The 11,348-nt window shown below is 45.1% G+C and overlaps 2 protein-coding genes across 2 annotated transcripts in view; both read right to left on the bottom strand.

Annotated features, from left to right (window-relative positions):
• Window positions 1-3,061, bottom strand: part of FNBP4 (formin binding protein 4) — a 28,782-nt gene extending 25,721 nt beyond the window's left edge. The window contains exons 1-2 of the mRNA XM_007519032.3: window positions 2,753-3,061; window positions 1,383-1,475 (exon numbers count right to left, since the gene is read on the bottom strand). Coding sequence (XP_007519094.2) covers window positions 1,383-1,475; window positions 2,753-3,002 — 343 coding nt within the window. The 5' untranslated portion in view covers window positions 3,003-3,061. The remainder of the gene's footprint in view (window positions 1-1,382; window positions 1,476-2,752) is intronic.
• A 2,880-nt stretch (window positions 3,062-5,941) lies between these two features.
• Window positions 5,942-11,348, bottom strand: part of NUP160 (nucleoporin 160) — a 60,177-nt gene continuing 54,770 nt past the window's right edge. The window contains exon 36 of the mRNA XM_007519031.3: window positions 5,942-9,819. Within this exon, the coding sequence (XP_007519093.2) occupies window positions 9,730-9,819 (90 nt within the window). The 3' untranslated portion in view covers window positions 5,942-9,729. The remainder of the gene's footprint in view (window positions 9,820-11,348) is intronic.

The raw sequence follows: 11,348 nt of genomic DNA, 5'->3' as shown, positions 1-11,348 counted from the left end.
AGTCCATTGGTCTAACTTTATAAAGCTTATTAGAATTCATCTAGTTCAACAAATGCCTTTTACAACCAAGTTTTAGCTTCTACCTCTTTTTTATAGATATGCTTTATTTATTTGGGACAGACAGCAACTGGGAGAGGGGAGACAGGGAAAGAGAGATACCTGCAGCACTGTTTACTGCTCATGAAGCCCCCCCCCCCCCCCCCCCCCCGTGGGTGCTGGGGGATTTAACCAGTGTCCTTGAACATTGTAATGTGTGTGATCTACTGGGTGAGCTACCACCTGGCCCAAGTTTTAGTTTTCCTTTTTTTTTTTTTTTTTTTTTTACCAGAGCACTGGTCAGCTCTGGCTTATGGTGGTGCTGGGGAATTGAAGCTGGAACTTTGGATCCTCAGGCACGAGTCTCTTTGCAAAACCATTATGCTATCTACCCTCCACCCAGTTTTAATTTTTCTAACCCGGAATGGTTTTTTCAACTGGCAAATGAGATGGATGAGATGGAAAGGAATGTCCATCATTTCAGGGATCACACAGCAGAGAAAGTCCTTCATTATCAAAACACTCTTTCATCTTTCAAGATAAAAAGTAGGGAAAAAAACCCACATTACTTAAACTTTTGGTATCAGAAACTAGTTCACACCTGAGTCTCATGCACAGCAAGACAGGAATCCTACCCAGTGAACTCTGCCCCATCCAGAAAACTTAGACGCATCAGAATGAATGTTAGAAGTGATTTGATGGAGTCAGGCAGTAGCGCAGTGGGTTAAGTGCAGGTAGCGCAAAGGGCAGGGACCGGCGTAAGGATCCCGGTTCAATCCCCGGCTCCCCACCTGCAGGGGAGTCACTCTGCGTGGTGAAGCAGGTCTGCAGGTGTCTATCTTTCCCTCTCCCTCCTCTTTCCATTTTTCTCTGTCCTATCTAACAAAGATGCTGTCAATAACAACAATAACTACAACAATAAAACCAGGGCAACAAAAACAAATACATTGTTTTAAAAAAGTGATTCAAATACAGGCTTATTGTCTACAAAACATCTGCGTGCAAATATTCTGTCATGTCAAAAAAAAAATCTAATCGAAAGTAATTCTAGGAAACATAATGACTGTAACACAGATTTCAATAAATGGTGCTCTGGCTCTCCTTCCCCCATGAAATAAAACTTAAACACAAACAAAAAGCACAACCAACCAACCTAGGAGTAACTTTAAAAGCGAGCCACAGAAGAGGCCACCACTTTGTTCAAGTGTAAACACCAACAAGCCCCTCAAAAGGAAAGCTTTGTGTGTGGGGGGCGGCAGGAAGAATCACTGAAGCATTCAACACGATGCTATTTAGAAACCCCTCGAGCCTAGCTCAGGATATTCCAGGCAGATGTAAACACCTACCTGTTGCTTTCACGGCTGTGGGCCTGGTGGTCATGACTGGTTTGGGGGGATTCTGAACAACTCTGGGAACCTCCGCCATGACTTCCTGCTCATCTAGATTAAAAAAAAAAGGGGGGGGGGACAACAAAAGAAAAACCAGTCAGACTATGGATCTGAGAAGGGAAAAAAAAATTATTTCCATGAGCAAGGAAGGACCTGGGTTCAAGGCCCAGCCCCCCACCTGCAGGGAGGGAAGCTTCTCGAGCGGTCAAGCAGGGCTGCAGGTGTCTTGTCTCCTTCCTTCCCACTCGGTTTCTATCAAATTAAAAAAAAAAAATCTAAACGCAGACATTCCACCTGCATTCACTGCAAATTAGCACACACCCCCACATCTGTAAGTCAGTCTGTCTGTCTCTCTTAAGTCACCAGTAGGCCTTTGGGAACAAGGTGGCAGCTTCCGCGGGGACACCCAGGCTTTGCGGGAACGCATTAACCTCTCCTACACAAGGAATTTTTTTCAGGGGGGGATACCTGCCAATCTGGGGTGACCTGCAGCACGCTTTAGCAGTTATTCAAATAAACAAAACAAAAAAAAAAAAGGGGGGGAGAAGAAAAACTTTGCTCAGGTCCGTGAACAAAAGCAAAGGGAAGGGACCCGGTGGTGGTGGCGCACCTGGTTGAGTGCACGTGTTCCAGTGCTCAAGGACCAGGGTTCGAGCCCCCGGTCCCCACCTGCCGAGGGAAAGCTTTGCAAGTGGTGAAGCAGTGCAGCAGGTGTCTTTCCTTCTCTCTCTCGATCTCCCCTACCCTCTCGATTTCTGGCGACCTCATTCAATAAATAAAATAAATAAACCTATTATAAATAAGTATATTCGATAAAAGAAAAAAAAGCAAAGGTAACGGCTGTGGGCCCGCACGGTGAAGGCCAGACGTGTGCACGGTCACCAAGCCTCGGACGAGAAAATTCATGATTATCATCATCAGGTCCTAGAAAAGGACGGCAGAGGGCCTAGTGGGGGTTGTATTGTCATGTGGAAAACTGAAATGTTATGCATGTCGCAAACGATTGTATTTACTGTCGAATGTAAAACACTAATCCCCCAATAAAAGGGAAAAAAGAAAAATAAAGAAATCTCTACCCTGGGAGTCGCCTAAATCCGCGCGGGGATGCTGGAGAGACCAGGGCGGGCAGGGCCGCCAACACCTGCGCCAGAAATGGCGCCGCGCGGCCCGCAGGCCCCAAGCTGGCGGGTCTCGGGGGAGGACGCCCGCCCGCGTTTCTTCTCCGCTCAGGGTCCTGACCCACAGGCTAGGCCGCAAGCCCCGAGCTCGAGTTTCGCACGCCCCCGCAGGGATGGGAGGGAAGGCCGGGGCCCCTGGCGCGTCCTCACCTTCTTCTGAAGGAAAATCTTCCGGAGCCGCGGTGGCGGCAATCACCACGGTCGTCGTCGCCGCCGCCGCCGCCGTCACCGGAATCGTCACTGGGGCTGGCTGACTGGGTGCCGCCGCCAAAGCCGTAGAGTCCGCTTCGACGTCGGGTTCCGGCTCCGGGTCCCGGCCCGGCGTGCTGCTCCTGGGGCCCGGCGGAGAGAGCTGCAAAATGGGCCTGCGGCCGGGTACCGCCCGAGACTTCTTCCCCATCGCGAGCCTGGGCGCGAGCCGCGAGCGTCGGGCAGCCGAGAGGGGCGGGCGCTCTACGCCACGCTGCGTAATCAATATTCATACACCCCGACACCGCCTTCAGCCAGGAGCCGCTTCTAACCGGCAGGGCGCGTGCCTGCGCATGCGCCAAAGCCGTTCCCCTTGTCAGGCTCCGCCTTCTTGTGGGAGGGCGGGCTTTACCTATGGTGCTAGACGATTGGTTAGTTTAACTTATTGAGAGCGCCCATAGCCAATGGGAAAGGAAAATGAATGAGCATCAAGCCAATGGAGTGGAAAGGCCTGAAGTTACTATGAGTTAGCCATTACGTCGGGCTCCGCCCGTGAGTTTTTCGCGGACTCTTTTCTTTACCGCCTGTCCTCCATCTTGTTCTTGTCATTTGTCCTTTTGAAACCCGCAGACTTCCGGGCCTCTTCCCAAATTTGCCTGGGTTATTGGGCCTCACATTGGATTATACACTATACATCAAACGCAACAATGATGGATTTTTTAAAAATATTCCCTTTTGTTGCCCTTGTTTTATTGTTGTAGTTATTGTTATTGCCGTCGTCGTTGTTGGATAGGATAGAGAGAAATGGAGAGAGGAGGGGAAGATAGAGAGGAGAGAAAGATAAAACACCTGCAGACCTGCTTCACCGCCTCCCCTGCAGGTGGGAAGCCGGCATCCATAGCGCTTTGCGCCATCTGCGCTTACCCAGCTGCGCTACCGCCCGACTCCCAATGGTGGATTTTTTAAGAATAAATTTTATTGGGAGTCGGGCGGTAGCACAGCGGGTTAAACGCAGGTGGCGCAAAGCGCAAGGACTGCCGCAAGGAGCCCGGTTCGAGCCCCCGGCTTCCCACCAGCAGGGGAGTCGCTTCACAGGCAGTGAAGCAGGTCTGCAGGTGTCTGTCTTTCCTCCTCTTTCTATTTCTCTGTCCTATCCAACAATGACGACATCAATAAAACTACAACAATAAAACAAGAGCAACAAAAGGGAATAAATATTTAAAAAATTTAAAAAACAAAAAAAAAACAATTTTATTTATTGGATATATAGAAATCTCAAGGGGCAGGGGAGGTAAAGAAGAGAGACTGACACCTGCAGCCCTGCTTCACTGCACTCGAAACTTCCTGCTCCCTTGCAGGTGGGGACCTGGAGCTTGAACCTGGGTCCTTGTGCATTATGTGTGCTGAATAGGTGTGCCGCCACCTGGCCCTTTTTATACGCGTTTTTTTCCTTATAGTGCACAAAGGTGATAGCATGTCTAGTATGATTAGCTAGGAAAAATTCCAGGCTTTCTACGTGGAAAAAAACCCATTTGTTGAAAGATCATACAGTAGTTTTCCCAAACTGACCTCACCCGTAGCATTAACCTGCTTTATTGCATTTATTTTCCCCTGGGGCCCTTAGCCTCTTTACTCTCCTAGCCTCTACCTGACTTTGAAGCAATAACTTGGAACATCATCAATCCTTCACATTAATTAGAATAATGCTGCATGTCATGAAGTTATTTTCATTCCTCAAGACCCAGTGCAAGCATTTCCTCTTTGAACCTTAAATCACAATGCTGACTCCTGAGCATCTGCCATACTACTGAGGGCTAGCTCAATTTTCACTACAACACACTCATAGCTAACATGTATAATGGCTATGCGAAATGACTCTCCAGCTGAGCCTCTGGCTCTTGGGGTCAGTCCCCAGCACCACCGTAAAGGACTAAGCAGTGCTTTGGTAGAAAAAAAATGTTCAAACAAATGTGGGAGGCACTTTACATTGTAGGATTGCAACAACTTTATCTGGTGGGCATTGTAGGAGAGGAAAAGTTAATTTCCCTTGTTGACAAGGGAAAGCTGTTAAATAATCAAAGTATTCCAAGCTGGGAATGGGGGTTTTACTTAGAGTGCAGCTCCACCAATTACACTGGAGAGACTGAGCTCTTAGGAAAGGAATAATCACTCTCCATCAAACAGCATAGGGACAAAAAACGATGTCAGGCTTTTGTTTGCAGGACTTGACTGTCAAACTTGCCCTTTTTTCTGATTTAGAGTACTGTCTCCTATACAAGACAAAAAAAAGGGGGGAGGTAGTTGGGGTGTGAAGTCAGGTGATCTGTGAAGGAATTTACTAAAGTGTGTGTATGTGTGGAAAGAGGCAAAGGGAAAGTGGGAGTAGACAGCATAATGGTTATACAAAGAGACTCTCATGCCTGAGGCTCCAAAGTCCAGGTTCAGTCCTGGGTACCACAATAAGCCAGAGATAATCAGTACTCTGGTAAAAAAAAAAAAAAAAAAAAAAAATATATATATATATATATATATATATATATATATATATCCGGAAAGGGGTGTTTATTGTACACACACTTAGTAGTTACAATGAAAAGAAAGCAGAGAATAACCAAGTGTAAAGAGGCAGCAAAAAAAAAGGGAGTCGGGCGGTAGTGCAGCGGTAAAGTAAGGACCTGCGTAAGGATCCCGGTTCGATCCCCTGGCTCCCCACCTTCAGGGGAGTCGCTTTACAAGCGGTGAAGCAGGTCTGCAGGTGTCTGTCTTTCTCTCCCCTCTCTGTCTTCCCTTCCTCACTCCACTTCTCTCTGTCCTATCCAACAACAACGACAACTAAACAACAATAAAAACAACAAGGACAATAAAAACAAAAAGGGAAAATAAATATTAAAAAAACTCGGGGGTAAGGCGGTAGCGCAGTGGGTTAAGTGCACGTGGCACAAAGTGCAAGGACCGGCGGAAGAGTCCCAGTTCGAGGCCCGAGCTCCCCACCTGCTGGGGAGTCGCTTCACAGGCGGTGAAACAGGTCTGCAGGTGTCTCTCTTTCTCTCCGTCTTCCCTTCCTCTCTCCATTTCTCTCTGTCCTATCCAACAACGACAACAACAACAACAATAATAACTACAATAAAACAAGGGCAACAAAAGGGAAAATAAATTTTAAGAAAATTGCTTTATTGAGAGAACCAGAGTATTACTAAAGCACATATAGTGCTGGGAGTCAAACTCAGTACCTCACACTTGACAGTCCAACACTTTAACCCCTGCACCACCTCCCAAGTGATGTGGGTCAGACAGGCAGCTCTGGACGGTTATGATGCCCCACCCTCTCCACTGTTCCAAATCTTTCAAAACTAATCTACATTTTGGCTTCAGGGGTCTCTTATGAAATTAACCCTTAAGCCAACGGCATATTTTGGGTGACGGTTTTAGTTCTACTATATAGGATACCAAAACCTGCCAACCCAACGTAAGCCTTTTTGACATAGGGAATATTTTTCTAATTTCTTTATTGGGGGATTAATGTTTTACATTCGACAGTAAATACAATAGTTTGTACATGCATAACATTTCTCAGTTTTCCACATAACAATACAGCTCTCACTAGGTCCTCTGTGGGAATATTTTAGTCTATCATTTTGGGTGATTCATTCTTGGAAGACACTCCAGAGAAATTCTGAATGGGGTCAGAGGTTACTCTTTTGTGAGGTACATTTCTTAGCTTAAAGGAAAAAGTCTCCATTTGTAAAAGTGTTGATTGTTCTGTGTAGGAATGAGGAAAGGTAGCCAAATGTCTTTAACGATTATCAGCAGAGAATAGACTTGCATGCTTGTGGTCCCAGGTTCAATCCAAAGCAAATGCCCCTATCCTCCACACCCACTACCAGTCAGAGCTGAACAGAGCCCTAGTTAAAAAAAAAAAAAAAAAAAAAAAAAAAAAAAAAAAAAAAAAGCACTGGGCCTGCGAGAGAGCAAACCTGGGAGGGTACTTGTTTTATACGTAGGTTCTGGTCTGGCCTCCTTAGAGGCCACACTGGAGGAAACTTCATTGCTATGATCTTCCCTTCTCTCCCTCTGTCTTTATTTACAGTAGTCTGGAGCAGCAAAGTCCTGGCAAGAACAATAAATAACATAATCCAAAAAAAAAAAAAAAAAAAAAATATATATATATATATACACACATAGGCCCCAGGTGGTTAAGACACATAAAAGAATCTGGGCCCCTCCTGCTCATGTTGGGAGTCAAAATGAGGAAGGTAGAAGAAAGAGGAATAGAAGAGCTGGTTGGTTGCAGCGTAAGTAAGTTCTAGGGAAAAACTGTGAAAACAAAGCTAGATGGCGTCTCCTTAACTGCCTTGATGGAAACTACTGCTTTGACCTGCAATGCTGATAACCTTCTGAAACATGGCTATTCTCAACTTACTTCTTGTCCCACAGAAATGCCAAAAGGGTCTGCTATTTTTCAAACTATTAGGACACTGGTGTAAACACCACGTCACACAGAAATGGTAGTATCTATTTTGGAGGTTTTTTAAAGTTCTATTTATCGGATAGAGACATTGAGAGGGATAAGAGGGAAAGAGATGGAGACACCTGCAGCTCTGCTTCACCACTTGTGAAGCTTTCCTTCTGTAGCTGAGGAAAAGGGGCTTGAACCTGGGTACTTGTGCTGTAATGTGTGCACTTAACCAGGTGCGCCACCGCCTAGCCCCTCAAAATGTATTTACTATAGTTAGGAGTCGTGGGTTTAGAGCTGGCCAGGCAAGGCCTCTAAGTCTCTAACTGCATCACTCATCTTTTTTTAAAAAAATATATTCAGGGCTAGGCAGTGGTGCACCTGGTTAAGTGCACATACTATAGTGCACAAGGACCAGGGTTCAAGCTCTGGTCCCCACCTGCAGGGGGAAAGTTTTATGAGTGGTGAAGCAGTGCTGAAGGTGTCTCTTTCCCTCCCTTTTCCCCTCCTAAAATTAAAATATATATAAATAAAAAAATATATTTTATACACATATAACTTTTAAAAAATATTTATTCACTTTTGTTAGCTTTGTTGTTTTATACATATATCTTTCTAAAGGATATATTTACTTTTTTCCCTTTTTGCTGCCCTTGTATATTGTTATTGTAGTTATTGCTGTCATTGCTGGATAGGGCAGAGAGAAATTGAGAGAGGGGAAGACAAAGAGGGGGAAAGAGAGGCATCTGCAGACCTGCTTCATCACTTGTGAAGTGACCACCCCCTGCAGGTGGGGAGCTTGGGTCTTGAACCGAGATACTTCTGCTAGTCCTTGTGCTTCGTGCCCTCTGTGCTTAACCCGTTGTGCTACCACCTACCCCCCTCCACCCCCCCTTTTTTTAACCAGAGGCACTGCTCAGCTCTGGCTTATGGTGGTACAGGGGGTTGAATTTGGGACTTTGGAGCCTCAGGCATCAGTCTCTTTGCATAACCATTATGCTATCTACTGCCCTCACATAATCTATATTGGACAGAGACAGAAATCTAGAGGGTAGGTGGAGATAGAGAGGGAGAAAGGGACACCTGCAGCCCTGCAGCATTGCTTTACCATTTGCAAAGCTTTCCCCCACAGGTGGGGACTAGGGGCTCGAACCTGAGTCCTTGTGTATTATAACACATGCACTCAACCAGGTGCACCACCACCTAGCCCCTGCATCACTTTTTTTTTTTTAATTATCTTTATTTATTTGATATAGACACAGAGAAACCGAAGGTAGTGACAGAGAGGGAGAGAGACAGACACCTGCAGTCCTGCTTCACTCGCAAAGCTTTCCCCCTACAGATGAAGAGTGGGGTGCTTGAACTCGGGTCCTTGAGCATCATAACATGTGTGCTCAGCCAGGTGCACCACCACTCGGCCCCCGCATCACTCATCTTAATCATGATAGAACTAAAGTGAAAGGAGAGCTACTTTTCTCAATAATTACCACAACCAGCTTCACAGGGAAGCTAACATTGTTCCCTAAAATATACAAGGTAAATATGGTGCTGAGACTATAAAAATTTAACATTTGTGAATAAAACAGAAGGCAAGAGGATATACAAATAAGTAATAAACTGATTATTTCCTTAAAAGATAAATTTTAATATACAGAATAAAGTCTAAGATTTTATTTTTTTACTCCTCCCCCCCCAGATTTGTGGGCATCAGTGCTTCTGAATCTGACCATGAAAGTCTGTTTTGGTCCAACACATTATTAGATCAAGTCCGGCTTGATTATCATGAATCACAGTAGTAAACAGAATTTACTTTGAAACAAATTGGTTGCTTTCACAGATAGGGATTTCCAACTATCTTTCAGTTCAAAGTTCTCTCAAATTTAGCCTCAGAACCAGATTCAAAACACGATATCCTTTTTTGATATCTGATCATCATTTTAGGTTTAATCTAGGCAAATTAGTTTATACTTTATTGAAGATCATAAAAAACCCCCAGAATAAATAATGAAATCATTAGCCTCTGTTTGCAGTACAGAAAATATGTGTCAGTTTTGGACCAAAATAATTCCATTCATGTACAAAAAAGGGACAGGGAAGAATGGAAGGATTTGTAGTGACTATTTTGGTGGCCAGCTACAACCCAACAGCTATCATAAATTTCTGAAAGTGGAGGTGGGTTTTAATTGGCAGATAGAATGTGTCTTTGGTAGTTTAAAAAAATAGAAACTCTAAAAGAGCCCGTGAGTTGCATACAAAAGCACCTGTTGCGAGACCAAGGCTGAAAACTGGAAATTGTGTCAGTACCGCCAGCAAGCACAGATCCTGATTTGTCCTCCTCATGTGCGGAACGAAGACCTCAACGTTATCCAGTTGTCCACGTCATTTACAAGTATAACAAGTGGCCTAGAGTACAGGGTTCCCAGAGGGTAGAGTCTTAAGCCCCAAGAGGCACCAGGTGGTTACAAAGGCTAGGCAACCATCTGGATCACAAGTTCCTTCGATACAATAAATCTCGTGTTGCCTTGTCCACTTTTTGTTGGTAGTCCTCTAATTTGTCGAGTATTTTCTGGGACAGCTGCAGGAGATAGGAAAGATGTCACAGAGTAGGTCAAGGACTGAAAAAGGCTCAAGTTATAGTAACAGTGACTTCACCAACAGGACTCCCTAATAAAGATGTTAGTTACTCCATTTCATTTAATTATCATTCATGGAAAAGTCTGCTCATTCTCTGTTTAGTTTATTGATAAAGCCAGACTGCTATTATGCAAATTACAACAGCAATTTATCCTTATTTACTCATTTATTTATTTATTTATGCCTCCAGGGTTATTACTGGTGCTGGCCCTGGCTCTACAAACTACTGCTCCTGGTGGGCTTGCCACTGCCTGCCCCCCATCCCTATTTATTTTCATACTAGTATTTCATATTATTATGGAGAGAGGAGGGGACGACAGAGAGGGGGAGAGGAAGCGAGACAGCTGCAGACCTGCTTCACTGCCTGAGAAGTGACTCCCCTGCAGGTGGGGAGCCGGGGGCTTGAACTGCGATCCTTATGCAGGTTCTTGCGATTATTATTCTCTTGCTACCAGGGTTATTGATGAGACTTGGCGCCTGCACATGAACCAACCACTCCCGGTGGCATTTTTTTTCCTTCCCTCACCCTTACCCCTGTTTTTGTTAAGATAGGACAGAGAGAAATTGAGTGGGAAAGGAAAGATATAGAGGAAGAGAAAAAGAGAAAAACCTGCAGCATTGCCTCATCACTGCAAAGATCGCCCCTGCAGGTGAGGACCAGGGGCTTGAACCTGGTATACCAACCAGTATTTTAGATCATTACTGGGGGCAGTAGAGTGCATATGCTACCATGTGCAAGGACTTAGGTTCAAGTTTCCAGTCACCAACTCCAGGACGGGAGCACCATATTGGAAAAGCAGGATTGTAGGTGTTTCCCCCAGCCCACTCATTTTTGTTTTTCTTTCCTTTTTTTTGCCTCCTGGGTTATCACTGGGGCTTGGTGCCTAAACTACGAATCCATCGCTCCCAGAGGCCACCTTTTCCCTTTTGTTGCCCTTGTTATTTATCAATGTTGCTGGACAGGACAGAGAGAAATGGAGAGAGGAGGGGAAGATAGAGAGGAGGAGAGAAAGACAGACACCTGCAGACCTGCTTCACCGCTTGTGAAGTGACCTCCTACAGGTGGGGAGCCGGGGGCTTGAACTGGGATCCTTACTCCAGTCCTTGTGTTTTGTGCCATGTGCGCTTAACCCACCGTGCTACTGCCCGGCTCCCCCCTTTTTAAAAGTCTTTTAAAGAGAAACAGAAAGAAATTGATAAGGGAGAGACAGAGACATCTGCCACACTACTTCAACACATAAAGCTTGCCCCCTGCAGGTGGGGACCAGGGGTTTGAACCTGGGTCCTTCCTTGTACACTATAATGTTTATATTCAACTAGGTGTGCCACCACCTGCCCACCTCCCAATTTCTTTCTCTCAGTCAAAATAAAATTTAAAAATCATTACCATCTTATCGCCCAGATCCAGGGAGGCTACAATTGATTTAACTAATATTTGCTGTCAAGTTAAACATAAGACTAGTATTTGAA

The sequence above is a fragment of the Erinaceus europaeus genome, chromosome 17, assembly GCF_950295315.1.
Source record: "Erinaceus europaeus chromosome 17, mEriEur2.1, whole genome shotgun sequence".
NCBI lineage: Eukaryota > Metazoa > Chordata > Mammalia > Eulipotyphla > Erinaceidae > Erinaceus > Erinaceus europaeus.
The sequence above is the reverse complement of the archived record's forward strand: the minus strand, read 5'-3'. Positions and strand labels throughout refer to the sequence as shown.